This window comes from Thamnophis elegans, chromosome 15 (assembly GCF_009769535.1).
Source record: "Thamnophis elegans isolate rThaEle1 chromosome 15, rThaEle1.pri, whole genome shotgun sequence".
Taxonomy (NCBI): Eukaryota; Metazoa; Chordata; class Lepidosauria; order Squamata; family Colubridae; genus Thamnophis; species Thamnophis elegans.
In genome coordinates, this window is record NC_045555.1 from 4,084,654 (window position 1) to 4,110,102 (window position 25,449).

The 25,449-nt window shown below is 47.1% G+C and overlaps 1 protein-coding gene across 1 annotated transcript in view; it reads left to right on the forward strand.

Moving 5' to 3' along the window:
- The first annotated feature begins 843 nt into the window (after positions 1 to 843).
- C1QTNF12 (C1q and TNF related 12) overlaps positions 844 to 25,449 on the forward strand; it is a 33,039-nt gene continuing 8,433 nt past the window's right edge. Inside the window, 6 exon segments of the mRNA XM_032232146.1 lie at positions 844 to 1,851; positions 13,946 to 14,024; positions 14,027 to 14,064; positions 16,410 to 16,521; positions 17,346 to 17,527; positions 25,048 to 25,156. Coding sequence (XP_032088037.1) covers positions 1,642 to 1,851; positions 13,946 to 14,024; positions 14,027 to 14,064; positions 16,410 to 16,521; positions 17,346 to 17,527; positions 25,048 to 25,156 — 730 coding nt within the window. The 5' untranslated portion in view covers positions 844 to 1,641.

Sequence of the window (25,449 nt, forward strand, 5' to 3'; positions counted from 1 at the left end):
TCTAGGTTTAAGTGTTTCCTTGGCTGGGAAACCTGCTGTGGGACTTTTTGCCAGCCTAGCTTACCTTGATAGTGGGGCTTTCCAATCGTTGACTAACTGCCCCAAGAAATAAATTGTTGGCTCTTAGCCTGGAAGCCTTCAATATTATTACCTACATGCTGTAAGATGAAGGACAACAGCACTGGATTGCTGGTGTGAATCAGGGCTTAGGGCAAAAGGCTAAGATTGCAGACTTCCAGGTTCAAGTACTTTCTTGGCTGGGAAACCCACTGTGGGGCTTTTCGCCAGCCTAGCCTACCTTTTGCTGGTGGGTCCTCTCCAAGGATGAAAACCGGAGGCTGCGTTGCATTTTACGATTCTGTAAATGCAACAGGAGCACCTGTAAAAGCGAGAAGCCATGGTTTGTAAGTCCAACAGGCACGTAATATATATATATCTGCCTCGGCTAAATAGAGACGATTTTGCGAGATGGAAAAGAAAGAGGATCTGCAAAAGGCTAAACAAGACACAGTCAGGGGAAAGAAGTTTATTTCTGATTTAAACATCTTTGGCACAGGGGAAGAGCCTGCTTCTCCCGACAGTCTCCCCTTAATAGGAATGCGAAGAGACCAGCCTCGACAGCTCTTTAGAATGTGGTTCCTCCCTCTCCATACAAATTACCCTCCCTTCCTCCCCCCTCCTCTCCTTCTCCTCTTTTTCACTCCCCTTCCTTTCAAGTTGATGCAAAACTCTCCCGCAGAAAAATTGTATTTATTCACGGGGAGGTATTACTCCAGGGAGGTTTCTGCCAGCCTGCAGCTGGCAGGCAAAGACACAAGGAGCTGGAGATTTGGAGAACCTGCCTTGCCAAAGGCTCCGCTTAAGAGACAGGGGCAGTGGGACATTCCTCTTGGTGGGGGGGGGACAGGGAGAGAGAGAAGATTCAGGAGAAAAGTTGGTGGAAGGAGAAAGCGATGGTTGTCAGGTTGTATCTTAGGGGGCAGAAAAATTCAGGAAGGATTTGAGGGTTTTTTTTCTTGCTTTTTTTCTTTTCTTTGATAAGTGGGAAATTGTGGAGTTTTTAAGATCAGGGACCTGGCCCATGCAGAAATGCGATTTTTCTTTTTTAAAGCAAGCAACTCTGCCAAATTTCTGATATATGGGTAGATTTGAGCAGACAGCTTTGGACATCTGCAGGCGTGACATCAAAAAGACGAGCAGGAGTCCAGATTCCCCCTTCCCCATCTCCTGCACCTGATTCTTCACCTTTGGGTCTGCCCCCGTTTCGAAGGGGTTCTTGCAACTTTTGACACTTCGGACATTTTTTATTTTTTTTTTGGCCCAAAAGGGGAAGAAGACGAGGAATGACACGGGGGATGCCGGTTTGAGGTTGGCAGGGAAGAGCTCAAGTTTTTTTTTGTTTTGAGAAGGCTGCTGGCAGAGGGGAGTGACTTCTCAACGTGGGCCGGTGGTTTAAGCAGGCCATCTATCTGAAGACAGAAAAACGGCTGGCGATGATTCTGTGTTGCTTGCGAATGGGATTCTCTCGGGGTGATTAGGAGCCGAGCCAGTTTACGGAAGAAGAGACCAACGCAGCATCCCAAGTCTGACCCGTTTCTGATTTCCGTCTTGAAAGACGGTTGCTTCTCCTCTGGCTTGGAGATGATGATGATGATGTCCCCCAAAGAGAGGCGACGTTACTGGGGCTGGTTGGTGCTGGCGATGCTGATCTGCCAGGAATCCCCAAGTTTCCCACGGGTGACGGCGGCCAAGAGAGAGCCACGGAAGAAACCCAAGGATCCGAACCAATACACAGGGGCCCTTCCCAACACCACTCTGTCCAACAGCGAAGAATTGAATGGACACGCCAAGGTAAGGGAGTTTGGGAATCCAAGCAAATTGGGCTGGATTCGCTTTTCCCAAATTGCATGCCCCCCCCCCCAATTTGATGAGACAAGGGGTTGGGATTCCCAAGACTTTTCCAATCCTCCTAAAAAGAGAGCCACGCCAGCCAAATGGAGCCATGGTTTTGGGATGGAATTGGGACGGCTGGTTTGATGACATTCACTCTGGCGATAGGGGGAGGATTCCTCTGGTTTCAGCTGGTATTGTAGGGTGAACGGTTAGCTCGGAGGCTGGGAAAGGGAGCTTCTGTTATCAAAGGTGGGTTATCTGACATTGGCAAGACCTCCCATCATACCTTGCTTGTAGGCTTCCCCCCCACCCATGATAATCTGTCGGGTTGGAAATGGGGGACAAGGGAAATGGCTCTGATCAATCCAAACAATCTCGTCATAACTTTTGGAGAGATCTCGTCATGATCCAGAAACTAAAGAAGGAGGCGGAGGGAGAGGGGAAATTATAATGTCTATGACTCTCTCCTTTTGCCAACGTTGTTGGGGAAGATAGCCAATAAAGCTATTCTATTCTATTCTATTCTATTCCACTCCATTCTAATTCTACCCTTATCCTTTGTATCCTATCCTATCCTATTCTACATTTTCTTTTATTCTCTCTTCTATTTTCTCTTCTATTTCTATTTTATTCTCTCTTCTATTTTCTATTTTATTCTCTTCTCTTCTCATCTCTTTATTCTATTTTCCCTTCTATTTTCTATTTTCTCCTCTCTCTTCTATTGCCTATTTTATTCTCTCTTCTCTTCTGCCCTCTATTCTATTCTATTCTATTCTGTCTATACTACATTCTATTCTATTCTATCTTCATCCCTATTCTATCCTTATCCCTATCCTATCTCTGTCCCTATACTATTGGCACATCCACGGGGGCAACTCTCTGGGTAAGGGGGAATTCCACTGGTCCCAGCCCACATAGACCAGGCTGCAATGCCAGTCCTCTGGACTACAAACTCCATACTTCTTGGGTTTGATGGGGAGAGGGAATCCAAACCATCCGAAAAGGCAGGTTGAGAATGGAAGGGATGGAGGTTAGGAAGAAAAAGGCAGGTTGACAATGGAAGGGATGGAGGTTTGGAAGAAAAAGGCAGGTTGAGAATGGAAGGGATGGAGGTTTGGAAGAAAAAGGCAGGTTGAGAATGGAAGGGATGGAGGTTAGGAAGAAAAAGGCAGGTTGAGAATGGAAGCGATGGCGTTTTAGAAGAAGTGGGATTAACTCAGGGTGGGAGAGGTGAAGGGTGGGAGGGAGACTTCTAACATTACAAGCCCTCAAGGTTGTGTAAGAGTGCAAAAGGGAGAAGTAACTTGGCCACCTTTTTCTGGCAGCCCCTCCTAAACACTAAGCTGCCCAAAAAAACAATAACAACAACAACAACAACAACACCCAGAGCAGACAGCAGTGCTTCTTTGCATCCATGTCTAGGGGCTCCCTTCAGTTTTACGTGAACTATTTTCCTTCACTCCCACCACTTGTTTCCTTGACTTGCAACTTGCTTTTGCCTAACCCAGTCATCCGTTCCCCACAACTCTATGGAAGCCACAGCGAAAGGAAGCTAAGACAAACTAGCAGCAGTCAAGCCTAGAGAAATCATTAGCCAGCATTTCAGGGTCTAAACCTGGCTGGGAAGAGAGTCTTCCCCAATGTACTCATCCAGGAGGGAAATTATCCCCTTAATAATTGCAGAAAAGGAACCATGGATAAGTCCATCATGAAGCGGAGGGGGAGATGGAAGCAGGAGGGGGAGAAAAATAAATCAATCAAAAAGAACTCGCGGGGATTCAACCGTGCCTCTGAAAGTTCCAATCCTTCCTAAAAAGGAAAGTTTTCACGGAGCAGCTGGAGGCCCTCAAAGGAAGACTCCTATTATTTTATTTCCGTTCCTTATTCCAACTTTCCAAGGCGACTTATGGGTTTAACTAAGAACGAACTTACATTAAAGGTAGACAAAGTTTAAATAGGGCCTTAGATTGGATCTGTCTGGTGAGGGCTTGCTAAATGCAACGGATATCCATGGTCAGAGGCAGTCTACCTCTGAACGTCAAGCGGTGAGGAGAAAACCGTCCTCCCTGAAGCAGGTGGTAAGATTCGAGAGGATTCCCCCCCCCCCGGTTGAATAGAATAGAGTAGAGTAGAACAGAACAGAACAGAATGAGGAATAGAGTAGAGTAGAGTAGAGTAGTGTAGAATAGAATAGAATAGAATAGAATAGAATAGAATAGAATAGAATAGAATAACAGAGTTGGAAGAGACCTTAGGGGTCTTTCTAGTCCAACCCCCTGCTCAGACAGCAAACCCAACACCACTTCAGAGAAATGGATATCCAATGTCTTCTTAAAAACTTCCAGTGTTGCAGCAATCACAACTTCTGGAGGCAAGTTGTTCCACTAGCTAATTGTTCTCACTGTTGGGAATTTCTCCTTAGTTCTAAGTTGCTTCTCTCCTTGATTCATTTCCACCCATTGCTTCTTGTCCTGCCCTCAGGTGCTTTGGAGAAGAGCTTGACTCCCTCTTCTTTGAGCAGCCCCTGAAATATTGGAAGACAGCTATCATGTCTCCCCTAGTCCTCCTTTTCATCAGACTAGACGTACCCAGTTCCTGCAACTGTTCTTCATATTTTTTAGCTTCCAGTCCCCTAATCCTCTTTGCTGCTCTTCTCTGCACTCTTTCCAGAGTCTCCACATCTTTCTACATCGTGGCAACCAAAACTGGATGCTGGATTCCAGGTGTGGCCTTATCAAGGCCTTATAAAGTGGGATCAACGCTTCACGTGATCTTGATTCTGTCCCTCTGTTGATGCAGCCTAGAACTGTGTGGCTTTTTTGGCAGCTGCTGCACACGGCTGGCTCCTATTTAAATGATTGTCCACTAGGACTCCAAGATTCCCTCTCACAGTTACTGCTATTGAGCAAGGTACCACCTATACTGTACCTAGTACATTTATTTTTCTTGCCTAAATGTTTTTCTTGCCTAAAGATAGTTTTCCATTCCTGAAGCTAATCCTGCAGTTAAGACCATAAAGGGGGAAGGATTTCTGGACAATTTGCATAGATCACTGAGGCTTTAAAAAAAAAAAATTATCATGCCACGCGGGTGCTCCAGTTAACCTTCTGGAAGAACCCATTGCAAACCCCATCCACATTCATATATACACCAAAGAAGTCTTTCATTGATTTTGAGCCTGACTTTCAGCAGTGGTACTAACACTAACAGTTGTTAGGAGTAACACGGATGCTTAAGCTTTCCCTTCAACTTTGCTTGCTAGGAGCCAAGGTGGCGCAGTGGTTAAATGCAGCACTGCAGGCTACTTCAGCTGACTGCTAGATCAGCAGTTCAGCGGTTCAAATCTCACCGGCTCAGGGTTGACTCAGCCTTCCATCCTTCCGAGGTGGGTAAAATGAGGACCCGGATTGTTGTTGGGGGCAATATGCTGACTCTGTAAACCGCTTAGAGAGGGCTGAAAGCCCTATGAAGCGGTATATAAGTCTAACTGCTATTGCTATTGCTAAGTGGGGATCACGCAACCCTGGCTGGGATGCTGCAACTGTCATCAGCCGGTTGTCGAGCGTCCACATTTTGATCACGTGACCCCGGCGAGGCTGCAATGGCCGTAAGTGTGAAAAATGGTCAGAAGTCACTTTTTTCCCTGCGCCGTTGTTATTTTGAATGGCCAAAATGATGCTGAGACAAGGAGCACCTGTGTTTTTGAACCGGGCTCCCAAACACAACAAACCCTCTGTAATTAACTAAGTGTTCCCTTATTAGACGCGCCAGCAGCCCCAGAGAAAAATGGAGTTAGATGATAGGTAGCCATAACAACATTCTTTCTAGAAAGCCAAGGTCATCCTTTGTCTTTGCACCTCTGCACCTGACCGGAACTGGATGGGTGGAAGCTGCCAGCGTGGCAGTGGGAGATTGGACCATGCAGTGGACTTGTGGGTGTGGGGGAAAGATCTTGAACTTCCAACTAGGTGGGGAAAACCAGGAAGCTTTCAGATTTCGGGTTTTCCCAGATGTGCCAAGATGGCTCTCTTAATAAATTGGAACTTTGAGGAATCTTTTGCCTCGGACTCCAATTTACTTTTGGATGCTATTTGGAACCCTGACACTCTCTCACACACACAGGGGCTGACCGGCAGGAGGATCAATACTTGTCTGCCACATCTATTCATCTCCGCTCCTTGCCTTTTATCCCAGAGCTAGGGTGAGGCTTCTTCCATCCCAAGGACCGGCACCATTGATTTCCACTGCTCTTCTCTCCTCTGCCTTCTGCGCATTCACATGTCAGGCACTGGACCCAGCTGTTCCTCCTCTTCCTCATCAGCCACCTCCAGACCTGGGGGCTGTGGATTCTCCATTGAGTGCTGACGGACAGCCCAGGCTCCGCTTCTGTCTGACAGCTCCATTCCCCTCTTCTCCTTCGGAGCTCTCAAATTGCCTTGATGCTGGTCCTGACTCCCACACCTCCTCCTCTGAGTCGGCTGTCGGAGGGACTGCTGGCTGACAGGCCACAACAACCTGTAGCTCACTTGTGACTTGCACTTGTGATCTTAATCTATCCTGGTTATGACATGGGAGGGGGGGAAAAAGCCACTCAAAAACGAAAAAAGAACCGAGGTGACACAGTGGTTAGAGGTGCACTACTGCAGGCTACTTCAGCTGACTGCTAGCTGAAGTTCGGCAGTTCGAATCTCACCAGGCTCAAGGTTGACTCAGCCTTCCGTCCTTTCGAGGTGGGTCAATGAGGACCCAGATTGTTGGGGGGGGGGGCAAAAGGCTGACTCTGTAAACTGCTTAGAGAGGGCTGTAAAAGCACTGTGAAGCAGTATATAAGTCCAAGTGCTATTGCTATCTTCCTCCCTCCCTAGTGGTTAGAATGCAGTATTGCAGGCTAACTTTGCCCACTGGCAGCAGTTCAATCCTGACCGACTGGCTCAAGGTTGACTCAGCCTTCCGTCCTTCCGAGGTGGGTCAAATGAGGACCCAGATTGTTGGGGGGCAAAAGTCTGACTCTGTAAACTGCTTAGAGAGGGCTGTGAAGCACCGTAAAACAGTATGTTTGTCTAAGTGCTATTGCTAAAAAAAACCCACACACACACAGTTCCAGATTCCCAGCCCACAAAAGATCACACACACCCCTGTTTGGTTTTTGGGGGAGTTTGCAACCTGAACTTCTTAATTGGAGATGTGGGGAGAAGCTCTACCACCGGATGCTCCATCTTGCCAGAGAACCAGAATGATAAGGAAAGTTTCCCGTCCTCCGTTCGAATCGCCGCCTCCGTTTCATTGAACGGCAACTCGACGATTGCCAAATTGCAAAGGATGTGGTGGTCCCCACGCAACTCGCAGGTGCTGTGTCTCTTGGCCGGCATGGAACCAAACGGATAATACCTCCCAGCTCCAAGGGGTGCGATCACAATAGCAGCAGTCTTTCAAACCCCCCCTAATAGGTGCTTTGTCCTGACAAGCAGTTTCAAAATACTTAAAAATGCCATTTATTGCTAAGCTGTGGTTGTCTGTGCACAGAACTAGGTAATTATCCCCCGGTTGGTTAATTAACTAACTGGGGTAGGATTGGGAAGTAATTAACCTCCCGGAGGGAAAGGCGGGACGGTTTCCCCTTTAGACAGCCATGAAAGGCAATTGTGTCTACTGTACTTAAGAGTTGTGGGTCAAACTGATTGGAAGAGTGTAGTTTTACGACAACAGCGTGATTTTTCCTAGATCAGAGGCCGAATTTTACCTAAGAGGTTGCTTGTCAGGAAGCAGCTTAAAAGACGCTGTGAGCCAATGACCGGAGAAGGAAGTTTAGCGATAGAAAAAGGGCCTAATTTTATTTATTTTGCACTTGGGTATGTATCCTCCGTTGCAAGGAGAAAGCAAGGTTTTGGCTTGTGGCCTTCCACATGAGGGTGAATTCCAGCCTCCACAAGCTTTAGCCAGCATGTCAACATTGAAGGATGATGATGGGATTGGAGTCCAGGAAGAATAGTTCTTGGGAGGCTAGTCTAAGTGGAGACGAGTTATTGAGAGGCACGAGTATTAAAAATAAAAGTTTTCTTCCCTACCCCGCAATCCAAAGAAGAAAAACACACTGGCCAGACTATAACGATTGGCTAAAAGAGCCTCCCTCTTGGGCTTATCTAAATTGACTTAGAGTGGGATTTTTTCCCTTCTCCCTCTCTCTTCCTCTTCTCTCTGACTCTCTGTTTGTCATCTCTCTGTGTTTCTCGTCTCTCTCTCTCTGTCTCTCTCCTGTGTCTCTGTCTCTCTCTTCCTCCCCCCGCTCTCTTCCTCTCCTCAGTGTCTGTCATCTCTCTCTGTTTCTCATCTCTCTGTATCTCTCTCTCTCTGTTTCTCTCTGTGTCTCACTCTGTGTGTGTGTCTCTCTCTCCATCTCTCTCTCTCTCTGTCTTTCTCATATATATATATCTCTCTCTCTCATCTCTCTCTCTCTCTGACTTTCTCATATCTCTCTGTCTCTGTGTGTGTGTGTGTCCTCTCTGTGTGTGTCTGTGTGTGTGTCTCGTCTCTGTCTCTGTCTCTGTCTTTCTCATATCGCTCTCTGTCTCTCTCTGTGTGTCTCTCTCTCTGTCTTTCTCGTATCTGTCTCTCTCTGACTTTCTCATATCTTTCTGTCTCTCTCCTCTCTCTTATCTCTCTGTGTGTGTCTTTCTCTCTCTGTGGTGTGTGTCTCTCTGCCTCTCTCATCTCTCTCTGTCTCTCTCTCTCTCATCTCTGTCTGTCTGTCTGTCTCTGTCTCTCTCATCTCTCTGTCTCTGTCTCTCTCATCTCTCTCTGTCTCTCTCTCTCATCTCCGTCTGTCTCTCTCTCTCTCTCTCTCTCTGTGTCTCTCTGTCTCTCTCATCTCTCTCTCTCTCTCTCATCTCCGTCTGTCTCTCTCTCTCTCTTATCTCTGTGTGTGTGTCTTTCTCTGTGTGTGTGTGTGTCTCTCTGTCTCTCTCATCCTCTCTCTGTCTCTCTCTCTCTCATCTCCGTCTGTCTGTCTGTCTCTGTCTCTCTCACATCTCTGTCTCTGCTCTCTCCTCATCTCTCTTCTGGCTCCTCTCCTCTCATCTCCGTCTGTCTCTCTCTCTCTCTCTCTCTCTCTGTGTCTCTCTGTCTCTCTCTCTCTCTCTCATCTCCGTCTGTCTCTCTCTCTGTGTGTGTGTGTCTGTCTGTCTCTCTCTCATCTGTGTATGTGTGTGTCTGTGTCTCTCTGTCCTCTCTCTCTCATCTCCATCTGTCGTCTGTCTGTCTGTCTCTCTCTCTCTCTGGTCTCTCTCTCCCTCTCTTGTTCTGGCGCTGAAGCCAACGATTGCCAAGATAAAGAGAGTCTGGCACATTTATCCCCCGGATTATTCATGCCGGGCCAAGAGGATTAAATAATACGACCACAAGGGCAGAAGCGATCATTTTAACCATCAATCATGTCGCTGTTGGGGCTGTTGGGCAACAGGCTGGCTGCAAGCAAAGGAAGCTAGGGACACCAAGAGGGCCAGGCAGTTGCCAGCCGTCCAGAGTTCCCAAGGGCACTGCCAGCCTATGGCAGGCAGATACAATTCGGGGGTGGATGGGGCACAGGAGCCCAGCTTTCTTTAAGCAGAAGAGCGGCTGATTTGCTCCTTTTTGCTTGTTTTCCCAGGCTGTAACCCCCTCCTCATTTTAAGGGGAAAGTTGTCTGTTGGGTTCTTCCAACAATTTTATGAAGAAAGAAATAGAGTTGAGGGAGCTGCCTGCCACATTTTCCTTCTTCCAATTCCTCCTTTTGTCTGAAATTTTGTTGCTGGAACTGGGTATGCCTAGTTTAATGAAAAGAAGGACTAGGGGAGACATGACAGCAGTCTTCCAATATCTCAGGGGCTGCCCCAAAGAAGAGGGAGTCAAGCTATTCTCCAAAGCACCTGAAGGCAGGAGAAGCAGCAACGGGTGGAAACTAATCAAGGAGAGAAATTCCTCCTTAGTTCTATTTCCTGGCAAGGAGAACAATTAACCAGTGGAACAACTTGCCACAAGAACAACTTGCAGCAACGCCTCTCCCGCTGTGGTGCAGGAGGCCGAGTTGGCCACGCCCACCATGCCCAGGCCCACCCAGCAACCAGGCAGCGAAACCTTTGCTAAAATCTTTGAAGCCCACCACTTCTGCCTTACTTAGCTGCTACTAACATCTTGGTGGGGGAATGGGCCCCAAACCTTTCGGCGTGGTTCCAGGATGCTTTGCTGGAGGAAAAAAAATGGCAAAAGGGAGCCAAAAGATCGGGATGGACTATGTGGGTGGAAATTGGCCCTTGTATTAAGCCATCTCTTCACTCACCGTCACTGTTTTAACTTTTCAATGCCCTTTTGACATTTATGTTCCAGTCTCTGAAAGTTTTCTGGGAAGGCAACTTTGTAATCTCTCTCTCTCTCTCTCTCTCTCTCTCTCTCTCTCTCTCCTCCCTCCCTCCCTCCCTCCCTCCCTCCCTCCCCAAGGGAAACTGGAGTAGGTCTTATTCAAGGGGGCACCCTGGAGTTAGCTATTTGCATATTGTGGGTGAACCCGAAAAATGACGCTCGAGAACTGCTCGTGAAATTCTCATTTCATGGATAGCAATTTGGGGTCCCGGGGAAAAAAACGGTAGAGACTTGAACCGGTGCCAGCGAAATCTGCCTGGCTGCAGGGCGTGCCTGACGGAGCTAAACATTGACACTAATTATTCAATTACCGTGGAATGTGCTTAGCCCTCCGCTAGGAGTGACTCGGGTTCCCCCTCTTGGCTCACTACGCAGACAGCTGTGGTTCCGCCGATAGCTGCCTGGGGCAACGGAGGCAGAGGAACTTCTGGGGATCTCTTACAATTCCCCCCCACCGGTGGCCTTTTCGTTTATAAATGGGGAGGGGGTGAAGGTGTCCGAAAGGGCTATCAGAGTGATGGCTAAGATTTTGGTTGTCGCGGGCTGAAATGCAATGAGCGCACAACACCACCACCCCGCGTATCTGACTCCCCTGTGCATGCACATGTGACCCCCCCCATACTCCCCCTTCCCGCTGTGCATGTGCATGCAATAGCAATAGCAATAGCAGTTAGACTTATATACCGCTTCATAGGGCCCTAGTAGGCCTCTCTACAGCCTCCTTGGACCAAAAACAAGCTGGGGGGGGGGGGCGGGGATGCTGTTCCCATGCATTCTCTCCCTGCCCTCCATGCACAACCCATAGGTTCGCCCTCATGGGACTCTCAGAATCCAGGAGTTACCTGAACTGTATGATTAGCAATTTCTCAAGTGAGAAAGATGGCAGGAACTATCCTGGAAAGGCGAAGAAGGAACAGGGATTTTTTCCCCCATGTCTTGTAGTGGACACGAAACTTCCTGGCTAATCAAATGTAGGTTTTAAGATGACATTTGCACCCAAGATAGTAACAGCAGTAGCCCTTAGACTTATATACCGCTTCACTGTGCTTTACAGCCTTCTCTAAGCAGTTTACAGAGTCAGCATCTCTTGCCTTCAACAATCTGGGCCCTCGTTTTACCCACCTCGGAAGGACGGAAGGCTGAGTCAACTAGGAGCTGGTCAGGATCAAACTCTTGGCTGTGGGCAGAGTCAGCCTGCAATACGCACTGGGCCACCAGGAAAGAGAATGAGGAAGGAGGGAAGGAAGGAGGGAAGGAAGGAAGGAGGGAGTAGCAATAGCACTTAGACTTAAATACCGATTCACAATGCTTCACAGCCCTCTCTAAGTGGTTCACAGAGTCAGCTTCTTGCCCCCAACAATTTGGGTCCTCATTTTACCCACCTAAGAAGGATGGAAGGCTGAGTCAACCTTCAGCCTTGGTGAGATATTTGGAGAGCTGCCAGGCCGATATCTGCAAAACTTGGCAAGGAGTCTCGGAGGGTCACGAACCAATTAAGCAAACTAATTGTCTCCTGCAAACTCCACTCCCCTTTCGCTCCTCTTTTATTTCCTCTGGGAGGGGCCATTCATCGTCCACCTGTGGCCTTCCTCCTAAGTCGCCCCCTGTTCTTTAGCTCTTCCCTTCGTCTGGCCACTCTGCACATGCACACACTGGGAACAGGCTCCAGCTGTTCGTCTGCTTCACAGATGTCTGACTCTGAAGGCAGCCGATAACTGGTATACGGCTCTGGCCCTCTCTCTGCCTCCGACCCAGAGCCCTCGTCTGAGCCTTCCCCAGACTCTAGGATTGGCCCAGGTTCCTCCCCAACTTCCTCACTCTCCGAATCTGCTGCAAGCTCCACTGGCTGCTGGCGAGCCACAACAGAACCCTTCTTTAAAGCAGACCCTGGCCTAGCCTGGGGTTAGCTGAAACGACATCATCCCCCACCACCCTGCCCATTAGTAAATGAAGTAGCAATAAATCAATTGTTGGACTACAGCGGCACAGTGGGCAGAGTTCTTCACGAGATGAGTTATCCTTCCCTCCCCTTGGATAGAAAGCCAGCCGACCGGCCTGGATAATGATCTTTTAAGATGGATGGGTAGCAATTTCCTGGATCTTGGGGAATCCTGTCTAGCAGGGTCAATGAAAGACCCAGAGACCTTAGCAAAGAGACATTATGTGCATTTTCAGAGCTCCAGCAAATTGATTGGAAGCCAAATATGGTAGACGTTGAGAAAAATGTTTGGCTGTGGCCGGCTAACATATTTAGCTGTGCAGGTAGCATCCTTTTCATGGAGTGGTGCGATGGCCTAATGTTGGAGCTCTCACCTCCCCAATCAGAAGGCTGTGAGTTCGATCCTAGGTAGAGGCAGATATTTCTCTCTCTGGGCGCAATGAGAATATATTTGCTAAAGAAAAACTCTGCTCTGGTGACTGGAAGGGCATCTGGCCATGAAAACACTCTGCTAGCTCCATTCAGTTGCCCAGACTCCACCCCGCAAGGGATTATGGGGATCGTTAAATGAAGATGGTGATAGCATCCTTTTCCTCTATGTTTAGTGTCTCATGGTTGAATCTTATCTTTTCATTGGTTGGATTCTTCAATGCGCTGTATCTTTTGACGGCTTAATCAGAATTGCATTACGGCCTAACGAAGCACATATACAGTTTGCTCCTTTCTTTTCCCGGTCTGTGGGCCAGTTATCTATTGTGCTCAAGTCTTGGTGTTCCCTAGCTGTATTTTATTTTTTAAGAGCACTGGTCCAATTTGCTATTTGTTAAATGGATACAGCCACTTCTGTATGTCGTTGCTGGCTTTTAACTCCCATTCTTCTTTCTATGGACTGATTTCCATCTTAACTTTTTCTCTTACGTCTTTGATCCTTTTTCATTCCCACGGAGTTGCAAATCTTTTTTTTTTTTAAGAGCCGAGGTGGCGCAGTGGTTAGAGTGCAGTACTGCAGCCACTTCAGCTGACTGTTAGCTGCAGTTCGGCGGTTCAAATCTCACCGGCTCAAGGTTGACTCAGCCTTCCATCCTTCCGAGGTGGGTAAAATGAGGACCCAGACTGTGGGGGCGATATGCTGACTCTGTAAACTGCTTAGAGAGGGCTGAAAGCCCTATGAAGCGGTATATAAGTCTAACTGCTATTGCTATTGCTATTAAAGGATGCGGGGGGGGGGAATCTGCAGGCTATAAATTTCATGACCCCTCCTCCAGTGGTGGGTTGCTCCTATCGTTGCTACTGGGACGCTGCCCGTGGTCCGTTTGTGCACATGTGGGCCGTGCGTTGTCCATGCGCCTGATGTGCGCTGCGCATGCATGCCCACTCCACTGTCCCCGTGACACCCAGCTGCTCGTTGGAGGTTGTGCACAATTGGCTCAGTTGCTTAAAAAACAGGTGTGGAATGCAGGTGGGTGGGTGGCCAAAGGAACCACCGTACTGGTACGGTGGCCGCTGTTCCTGACTACTACCGGCACTGCCGTACCACCCGGAATCCACCACTATCCTCCTCCTTCTGTGGAAGTTTTGTTTCTTGGATTTCAGATCCAGAATTGGGAACTGGAAGGGTGATAAGGCAAGAAAGGGGATGAAACATCTCTCTGCCAGCCTGCCTGCTAGAAATCCCTGGGCTGAAGGATCTCAGTGTCACCTTTTTACTCTTCCTTCCTTTAGATGCTAGGATCCCCAGACCCGCGCATCACTGATCCACGCAAGACATGGATTTCATTTGTGCACCGTCCAGTGGAAGGCAGCAACTCCAAAAGAAATGCAAAGGGAAAGATAAAAAGTAGGTCATTTCTGGAAGCTTTTGCTAGCTGGTAACGATAATGCTGACAAAGATGATTTCCCCCCCTCTTTTAAATGACCCCATAATACCCTTGAATGGAGCTAGCAGAGTGTTTACTGGCCCGATGCCCTTCCTGTCACCGGAGCAGAGTTTTGTTCAGCAGTTATATTCTCATTGTGCCCAGAGAGGACCCTGCCTTGCACGCTTGTGCTCCTTCCCAAATTTTCCTTGCTGATTTGTTTTATCTCCACCACCTTCCAATCATCCAGGCTTTTCATGGGCTCTTGAATTGCCCCTTTCGGACCCACACAAGGGAAGAAGGTTTTTCGGCCTCTCCTGCGGTCATTACTCAGGAGACACTGATCTGATTCCTAAGCGACATCTCCAGTTTGAATCTGGTCTGTGGCAGATCTGAGAAGTCTCCTTTTTCTTCAAACAGCTGTCAGTACCTTTGCTCACTGCCTTTTCTCTCCTTTTTCTCAGCCACGACTTCAATCTGTCTCATTTCCATTTCTGTTTGAGAAAATCCCCCACATTCAGAGGTGCTTCCTTCCCAATAACGTATACAATTCGAGGGATGCAGTTTTGCTTAAGACAAACCCATTTTCTCCCCAATGGGCGTTATTCTCTAAAAGGGGTGTTATTCTCACCGTTACATACGTGTCGTTTTCCTTAAAAAAGCACTTTACACTGAGTGGGGGATCCTAAAGATGATATCAACAAAAATAGCATTGATGCGGTCACAAAGGATCCAATTTGATTTTTACTCAGATCGAGGGAAAATATGTTCAGAATGGAAGCTTTTTCATGGAAAAAGGGGTGGGTTTTTTTTTTTTTTTGTATGCACCGTTATTTTTCTTCTGAACATCTAACAAAGCTGCTCAAGTTTACACTTTTCTTTTTTCCCCTCCATTGTCCTCATCTTTCCCAGGATAGATAGATAGATAGATGATAGATAGATAGATAGATAGATAGATAGATAGATAGATAGATAGATAGATAGATAGATAGATAGAGTGATGGGATTCAACCGGTTCACACCACTTCGGCCAAACCAGTTGTTAAATTGCTGGCTGGCCCAGCCCCGCCCCTTTCAGGAGTCCACACGCACCTCGTATTGACTCCCAGGCAAGTGCAGGAAGGCCTACTAGGCCCAAAACAGGACCTGGGGGGGTGCACCCCACGTAGCCTGTTTTTGCTCCCAGGGTAGTGCAGGAAGCCAAATGCTGCCTGTCACACCCCCTGGCCACACCCACTATGGCCATGCCATCCAGCCAGTCATTAGGGCAGAGAGCCAGTTGTTAAATTATTTGAATCCCACCACTGGATAGGTAGGTAGGTGGATATGTTGGTAGATAGATAGATAGATAGATAGATAGATAGATAGATAGATAGATAGATAGATAGATAGATAGATAGATAGATAGATGATAGATAGATAGATAGGATAAGATAAATATAAGATAGATATGATAAGATAAGATAGATAGATAAGATAGATAGATAAGATAGATATAAGATAAGATAAGGTAGATGATAGATAGATAGATAGATAGATAGATAGATAGATAGATAGATAGATAGATAGACAGACAGACAGATAAGATAAATATAAGATAGATATAAGATAAGATAAGGTAGATGATAGATAGATAGATAGATAGATAGATAGATAGATAGATAGATAGACAGACAGACAGATAAGATAAATATAAGATAGATATAAGATAAGATAAGATAAGATAAGAGAGATAAGATAGATAGATAGATAGATAAATAGATAGATAGATAGAAGATAAGATAGATGATAGATAGATAGATAGATAGATAGATAGATAGATAGATAGATAATAGACAGACAAACAGACAGATAGATAAGATAGATATGGTATAAGATAAGATATAAGATAAGATAAGATAAGATAAGATAAGATAAGATAAGGTAGGTAGGTAGGTAGGTAGGTAGGTAGGTAGGTAGGTAGGTAGGTAGGTAGGTAGATCTGGCTAACTGACTGATTGACTGATTGACTGACGGATTGATTTTTGGCCAAGTCTGTGCCCAAACAATCCCTGGCATGTTGTCATTTCCCCAGTTGGATATCCTGTACGCCCTGAGGAAAGACTGCAGGAATAAAGCAGTATTGAACAATTTCCTGAAGAATTGTTCAGAAGCAGTTGGGGATGTGATCTCCAAAGTCTTTGGCCCAGCTGAACAACGTCCCTTGATTTTTCCAAACGGGTCCAAATCAAACCATGAATTTGGGACTTGGCTAATGGAACGGCAACTGATCCTTCGGCGTAAGAAAGTTTCTGAACATCTTCTATTTCTCCCACTTTTTCTCCCCCTAGCGTGGTCTCGCTGGACCTCCGGGGCCCCCAGGTCCTCCAGGGCTCCCTGGCCTTCCTGGAGCCGAAGTTACCCATGAAGTCTTAATGCAGGAATTTAAAGACATGTTAAAAGGTAAAGCAGTTCATTTCCGGCTCTTTGACTTTACTAGTAAAGATTGATAGAGGGCAGTGATGGCAAACCTATGGCACACGTCCCACAGGTGGCATGCAGAGCCATTTCTGAGGGCACGCAAGGCGTTACCCTGTTAACTCCAGTGTGTAGGTGCATGCAGGCCAGTTGTTTTTTGGCCTTGTTTTTCAGCCGTTTTTCAAGGAAGCCTCCTGAAGTCTCCGGTGTCAATTTGTAAACCGTTTCCATGACTACTATCGTTGACATAAGAAAAGGGAGGGGAATTCCATGCATACCTTTGGCCAGAGTCAGGTCTCATATTCTTACAGCTGGCTTGTGAAATGCGCATGTTCATAGCCTGCCGTAGCACCTTGTTGGTGGATGTGATTTATGACACAGACAGAAGGGAGGGGACACAGGGGTAAAATTCAAACGCAATTAAGCCGACGTCAGTTTCGGTTCCGCAGAAGAACATACCAAAATGTTGATCCTAATAAATGAATGGATTTCTTTTGAACTTTGTCTCGAGGCTCATAAATTAATTAGGTCATCTTTTGGAAACTTCACATTTGGAGGGAGAAAAACAGCCCAACAGGCAACCCAGAAGTCCATTCCCGAACTTCTGGTTTGCGTGTTGTGCCATTTATCGCCCTCCCCAGGCTTTTAGAAACTGTTGTGCGCAAGCATGGGGCAGCAGGGTGGGGTCATGCACGCATGCGTAGGCATTAAATTATAAGGGTGGGCACGCAAGTGTGGCATCCAAGGCGAAAAGGGTTCACCATCACTGGCATAGGGTAATCGCATTTGCAATCCTTTCTTCCACCCAGAAGCTACTGAACGGCGGGCATCTCCAGTTCTCCCAGCCCATCCCAGTGAGATGCCGGTGATGTTACCGCCTCTGGAGGAGATCTCCTTCTACCGGCGAGTGGAGGAAGCCTTCCATTGCAAGCTCAAGGGGCAAATCATCGTGGACAAGAAAACCTTGATGGAACTCCAGAATTTCCAGATGGTGAGGCCAAGCAGGAGCCCTTATTAGGTGTTTGGGGAATGTCTACAAACACACACACCACAAGGTGTGATTACAATGCAAATAGCAATAACAAGAGCACTTAGACATATATACCGCTTCACAGTGCTTTACACCCTCTCTAAGCGGTTTACAGAGTCAGCCTCTTGCCCGCAACAATCTGGCTCCTCATTTTACCCACCTCAGAAGGATGGAAGGCTGAGTCAAACTTGAGCCAGTCAGGATCGAACATCTGGCAGTGGGTAGTTAGCCTGCAATGCCGCATTCTAACCACTGGGAAGGAGGGAGGGAAGGAGGGAGGGAGGGAGGGAGGGAGGGAAGGAAAAGCCAGTGGCAACTATTTATATACTTTTTAATTTATTTAGTTAGTTAGTTTGTCAAACATGTACAAGATAGCAGGTATAAGTGATGAAGATGGACATCAACACAGGAAATGGGTACGAATAAATGGGGAGGGTAGGACAGGGACAGTAGGCATGCTGGTATGCTTATGCACGCCCGCTTTACGGACCTCTTAGGAATGGGGTGAGGTCCACGGTAAGTTTAAGGTTGAAGGTGTGGGGGTTTGAGGATGTAACAACGGAGTCAGGTAGAGCATTCCAGGCGTTGACCACGCTGTTGCTGAAGTTGTATTTTCTGCAATCAAGTTTGGAGCGGTTTACCTTGAGTTTGTATCTATTGTTATTATTTATTGTGGCATAAGGGATTCTATTGTGAGCAGAGGAGTGGAGTTCTCTTCTCGTGATATACCTCTGGACTCGCTCAATCATATTAATGTCCAATATACAGTGCGGATTCCAGGCAGATGAGCTGTATTCGAGAATTGGTTTTGTATGGTCTAGTTAGTGGTACAATATTACCGGAGAAGAAGCTTCGCAAAATTAGGTTAACAACTCTTAATGCCTTTTTGACAATGCTGTTACAGTGTTACAGTCTACGAGGTCGTATCCACCCAACTTGTATTTGGTGCTCTGATTTTTGTTGCCCATGTGTAGGGCAGAGCATTTGTTGGTTCACATTTGGAGTCGCCAATCGCTTGACCATTCTGACACATAGTCATACTCTTGCCACACGCAAAAAAAACCTCTACACGGTCTGCATATCCATGTGGCGATCAGCAGTTGAGATGGCCCCGATTAGGATTAGTTGGAAAGTCCTGGAACCGTATTGAATGTGTTGGCTTGTTCCAACATTGGTTCTCTTTTTGTGCTGGAGTTACATTTACACACACACACACACACACACACACACACACACACCCTCTTTGTATGAGTTCTTATGAAACCACAGCTCCTGTGCTTGTAGCAGCTTAGTTTTAAAAAACAAACAAACCAAGAAATGTATGGGAGAGAGGAGATTAAAAGTGTCTCTTGGAGTCCAGGCAGGGTCAGAGTTCCTTCCAAGGATAAGAGTTGGTGCCACTCTAATTGGCCTGTAACAAGACATCTTAATAGCCATCAGTGCGCAGGCGAAGGCTGAATTGAGGCAGGCTGTGCTTTTTCTAATTGAGCTTTGGCAGATTCTCAGACGCCTGCCCTGCCAGCCAGCACTCTTCGTGCCATCTTCGGAGAAGCTCCGCCAGATGGGTTTTGAGCGCATTCCTTACAATGATGTATCCGAGGCACGGCGGCCTGTGGGCCCTGCCAGGCCCGATGACAGAGCCCTTGGCTGGGGGCGATGAAAAGAAAACGAGGCCTGTTGTCATGAGGGTTTCAAAACATTCTTCGGCGGGCGCGTCCGCCGCCATCTCTGCCACAGGTCTCTTAATGGGCATTTGATCCTCCGTCAGCGAACAGCGAAGTGCAATTATTGTGGCTTTAAAGTAGGTTTTCTCCTAAGCCACTTGGACAACATCCCTGCCGGGAGAGCGGATGGCTGCCCAAATTTAAGAGAGGGATGACAATCTTAATTCACGCATGTTGATCTTTTAAGGCGCCAAAAAAAAAGCCATTCTGGAGCATGCAGAGAGGAATATCGGGAGCCCAACATTGGTCAAAAGAAGGTTTTAAAACAAAATGAAGGCGGAGGGGTTTTATAACGGATGCAGAGCAAGGAGGTAGACTAGATAATTGTTGTGGCCTGCCAGCAGCCAGGAGAGCTGGCAGCAGATTCGGACAGTGAGGAGATTGGGGAAGAAGATGGGCCAGTCCTGGAGTCTGGGGAAGGCTCTGATGAGGGCTCTGTGTCGGAGGCAGAGAGGGGGCCAGGGCCGTCTGACAATTATCAGCTGCCTTTGGAGTCAGACATCACTGAGGCAGAAGAACAGCTGGAGTCTGTTCCCAGTGTGCGCATGCGCAGAGTGGCCAGATGAAGGGAACAGCTAAAGAACAGGGGTCGACTTGGGTGTAAGGCAACTGGTGGACGGTGAATGGCCCCTCCCAGAGGGAATAAAAGAGGAGCGAAAGGGGAGTGGAGTTTGCAGGAGGCAGTTAGTTCGCTTAATTGGTTCGTGACTCTCCAACACATCTTGCCAAGTTTTGCAGATATCGGCCTGGTAGTTCTCCAAGCCAGATAAGGTCTGTGATTGTAAATCCTCCCTTGAAAGACTTTGCTGGATGTGAATAAGCAGAATTCACAGGCAAGGAGTTTGCTTCAGGCTCCTGGGAAGCCTCAGTCAGAACAATAATCTTCCATATCACTTCAGTTTCTAGCATAAACAGCAGCCACCCTACCATACTGATTTAATACCACTTTAGAATGTTAATGCTAATACCACTTGTTAATGCCTTGGTAAGATCGCACTTGGAGTATTGCATGCAGCTTTGGTCGCCTTGGTTAAAAAAAAAAGATGTGGAGACTCTAGAAAGAGTGCAGAGAAGAGCAGCAAAGATGATTAGGGGTCTGGAGGCTAAAACATAGGACGGTTGCTGGAATTAGGTTTTATCTAGTTTAATGAAAAGAAGGACTAAGGATGATGTGATAGCAGGGTGCCAATATTTGAGGGGCTGCCATAAAAAAGAGGGGGTCAACCTATACTCCAAAGCACCTGAGGGCAGGACAAGAAGCAATGGATGGAAACTAACCGAGAAGAGAAGCAACCTAGAATTAAGAAGAAATTTCCGGACAGTGAGAACAATTAATCAGTGGATCTTGGCTCCAGAACTTGTGGGTGCTCCATCAATGGAGATTTTTAAGAACAGATTGGACAACCGTTTGTCTGGAATGATATAAAGTTCCCTGCCTGAGCAGGGGGTTGGACTAGAAGACCTCCAAGGCCCCTTCCAACTCTGTTATTCTGTATTTTTCTGGTTGTGCTCAGATGAGAAATATTCAGGTGTAGGAGGATGGGAAAATTGTGGTAGGCATGTAATGCTTTGAGAAAGTATAAGGTAGCTGGTAAGAATTCTAAAGAGGGAGAGCAGGAATCTTAGCTGGTTTGGAAGTGAAATGCATTAGAATTTGATAAGGGAGGTTAAATACAAACTTGGAGGAATGTGGTGGCTTAGTGGCTAAAACTTGTCGATCAGAAAGGTCGGTAGTTCAATGGTTCGAATTCCTAGCGCCACATAATGGAGTGAGCTCCCGTGACTTGTCCCAGCTTCTGCCAACCTAGCAGTTCGAAAGCACATAAAAAATGCAAGTAGAAAAATAGGAACCATCTTTGGTGGGAAGGGAACAGTGTTTGATGCGCCTTCGGGAGTTGAGTCCTGCCGGCCACATGACCACAGAGACGTCTTTGGACAGCACTGGCTCTTTGGCTTTGAAACAGAGATGAGCACCGCCCCCTAGAGTCAGGAATGACTAGCACATATGTGCAAGGGGAACCTTTACCTTTATCATTAATGCAACCTTTGTGAGACATTTTCACCCAGTCCTACAATTGAGGAAAATGAATGTTTTATTCCAGCATCATCCTATTCTCCCCTGGGCCACTGATTCCAAACACCATCAAGTCTTTCTCTCTCAGATCTTGTACCTCGGACGTGAGATCAGAGCAGGAGTGAGTTCCTGCAGGGACTACTGCTAGTTCGCTTGTGGGTGCGCCATGCATGCACTTGATGTGCGCTGCGCGCGCATGCGCACTGCAAAACAAATTGCTCTAAGCATGTGCAGAAGCAAAAAACAAGATGGTGCCACCGGGAGAACCAGTTTGGGGGCATGGCAGAGCTGGGTCGCTGCCAGTTCCAACGACCCAGGCCACCAACCCACGACCAGTTTGGCCGAACCAGTCCGAACTCCCCACTGGATCAGAGGATGCTGGGGGTTTGAACCTGGGATCAGATTAAGAGCCAAACAGGGATTTTACTGCCGAGCGACACCCACCCCCCCCCCGGGAAAGAATAGCCAAGCATTCTGGGACAGAGGAATCAGCCCAACTAGGATGGCTATGATTTATGTCTCAGGTTTTCTTCCTTAGCGCGTGGGAGTTTTTCAAGAGAAATCAGCAACGAGGCGGAACTAAAAGAAAAGGGATTTTGGCTTGTCCGTTGCCCCGAATTAAACAAAGGATGGCGACTCCGTGTTGCAACCCAAAATGGATTCAGCACTCCAATGCCACAAATTGATCATATGTGTGCTTGGAAGTGGGGGGTGGGGGTGGTTGGGTATATTCAGGGCTGGCGCACATAAGTATCTCTATGGCTGCATCCCCCTTCCCCAGCTATAATTAAACCAATTTTGCAATCTTGGGGGCTTAAGGGCTGTGTCAGGGAAACTGGCAGATTGTTCTAACTGGCGAGCAGTTTAACCTATTAGCGCATCGCGATTAATTCCATTCCTTCCCAGAGCGCCGCGTTAATTCTCTCTCTTTGTGCGTGTGTTGAGAGAGTGGGAGCGAGAGACGTGAAGAAACAGGAATGTTTTTTCAAGCGGCAATTTACTGGTGCCGGAAAACTGCTTTCTATGTTCAAGTCAGCGGTTTTGAGGGGAATTAAGTCACTGCCTCTGATATATTTTTTAAAAAATTGGTTTTAATGAAACAGGCAAGAAATTGGAGCTGTCAGAAAGCTTTGCCATTTCCAGAGAAGAGGGGAGTAAACCTTAGCAGGGATCAAAGAATATCCAGATGAGAGAACCTTAAGTCTAATTTCTTCCTCGTCCACTGTCTAAACTAGTATTTTCTCCCCCCCAAAAAAATTTTTTGGCAAGTTTTGAGATATGGGGACGTCAAATATCCCCCCAGAATTCTCCAATAATGGTTGGGAAATTCTGGGAGTTGAAGTCCACTCATTGTAGAGTTGTCAAGTTTTGGGGGGGAAAACGAGCTTTATAGTATAGTTTTTATTGTCATTGTACAAAATAGATAAATGAAATTGGTTATACTTTTATAACAACACAGGCAGGGGTGGGTTCCGACAGGCACTACTGCCAATTTGGTTGGGTGCACGCCGCGCGTGCATGCACAGTGTAATAAAAGTTATTCTGCGCATGCATAGAAGCGAAAAACAGAAAACTATGGCGCCACCCAGGGAATCGGTTCAGGGCCGTGGCAGGCCTGGGTCACTACCAGTTCCAGCGACCCAGGCCATTAAACCGCTACCGCTTCAGCCGAACCAGTCCGAACCAGTAAGAACCCACCGCTGAATACAGGAGCCTTTCATCATAGACATAATGCACATCTGTCATAACCTTTTGGCAAACGGACATTATAGGCTGTTTGATTCATACAGGGGGTTTAGGGATTGCAACCAGGGGTGGGCTGCAACAGGTTCGCCTGGGTTTGGGAGAACCTGTGGCTAACGTTATGGCTGGTTCAGAGAACCTCCAAATTCCCCCCCCCTCCGCCCCTGCTCCTCCCACCCCACCCCTCCCAGGAGCCTCCATGGGGCCCGTTTTGGATGCAAGATAAGGGCCAACATGGAAGCTCGAGGAGGGGGGGGGGTAAAGGTTCCCCTCGCAGATATGTGCTAGTCGTTCCCGATTCTAGGAGGCGGTGCTCATCTCCGTTTCAAAGCCGAAGAGCCAGCGCTGACCGAAGACGTCTCCGTGGTCATGTGGCCGGCATGACTAACACAGAATGCTGTTCCCTTCCCACCAAAGGTGGGCCCTATTTTTCTACTTGCATTTTTTAATGTTCTTTCGAACTGCTAGGTTGGCAGAAGCTGGGACAAGTCACGGGAGCTCACTCCGTTACGCGGCGCTAGGGATTCGAACCACCGAACTGCCGACCTTTCTGAATGACAAGCTCAGCGTCTTAGCCACTGAGCCGCCCCGCGTCCCTTATGCCTTATACCGCTTATTAATTAGGCATCTTATTATGGCGATAATAAGGTGCCTAATTAATAGATTTCCCCTCCGCTCCCCCCAAAAAAGTTCAGTAAAGTTCATTTTCTCTCCCCCCCCCCCAGAATTTGAGCCAAACCCGCATTGCACGAGCCAAAACTAACAATAAACATGCCATGCTGGGTTTATTTTAAGTTAAGTCCGATAATCTTCCCTGCACGCAGCCTGTCTAGGAATGAGTCGCTTGCCGGAGTGCCGCTAAAGCGGTGGCTTTCGGCTTCTTCAATTGCCCCGGCACACTTTATAAAACAACAAGGGAAAGAAAGACCCCGAGAGCGTTAACCGCTGCAGAAGAAAGCAATTTAAGGTTGCTTGAGGGAGGTGTGAGATTGCCCGGAGCACTTTGGGGCTAATCATCTTTTCTTTTAAAAAACAAAGACTTTTTTTTTTGGCTCCTTTTGAAATCCCACAGATGTTTTGCGGACTTAAAAACAACAACAGGTCTCCAGGTTTTTGTCCATTTAGATCTGCTGTTTTTCTTTCAAAGCTTTTGGGATTTCCCCCCTTCATCCTTCTTAAATTTGAAACGTTGGAGAATGGAAAGTGCAAACTTCTGAACATTAGGACAGGGATGGCAAACCTTTTCAGCACCGAGTGCCCAAACTGGATCATGCATGCACGCGCCCCAGGAGTGGGTTCTACCCGGCTTTAATGCGGGTTCACTCACAGGCTGGATGCGTGCATGTGCGGAACTAAAAAAGAAGATGGTGGTGATAAGAAAACCAGTTTGGGAGCATGGCAGGCCTAGGTCGCTGCCGGTTCCAGTGACCCAGGCTGCTATACCACTACCGGTTCGGCTGAAGCAGGCCGAACTGGTAGGAACCCACCACCAGCATCGAAAACTCAAGGACCAGCTGGCCGGCATGTGCGTGCCTGGTTCGGGGGCATTTTGGGGGGTGTTTTCAGGCCATTTTTGGGGTGTTTTTCAGGCTGTTTTTTTGGGGGGCCATTATTGGGCTATTTTGGGGGTGTTTCGACCACGGAGATGTCTTCGGACAGCGCTGGCTCTTCGGCTTTGAAATGGAGATGAGCACCGCTCCCTAGACTCGGGAATATGTGTGAGGGGATCCTTTACCTTTACAGTTTTCAGGAAGTTTAAAGGTAATTTTTTGGGGGGGAAAGAAAATTGGAAAGGCTGAGGACAGACATAGTGTATATGTCTGTCCTCAGCTAGCTGATTACATATTATGGAATGGGATATTAAGGAATGGGAATAAAGAATTGGTTGAACAGGTGTGAATAACATTTCAATTCTATTTTTTTCCTCCTTTCTCACACAGCCTTTAGCCAAAGGAGCTTTTCTCCGAGGATCCGGATTAAACTTAACAACTGGGAGATTTACAGCTTCGGTATCTGGCATTTATCAGTTTTCAGCCAACGTCCATGTAGGTGAGTGATAGAATTTATTTAAGGTATGGTTCAAACGCTTTTTTTTTCTCTTTCCATGGGCAATTTTCTGGTTTAAGAGAATGAATGTTACCCACACAACCCCAAAATCTATCCCGCCAAAGATCAATGGCCAGAAAACACGAGATGTCTTTTGTTCAAAGAATAGAATAGAATCAATGGAAGAGCTTGTTGTGTAGATTTTACACTCAAACACACATTCAAAACTCTTCTGTTGGTTTATCCATTATTTTCAAATGCTTATAATTATTGGTTTATACCAAGTTTACCATGTC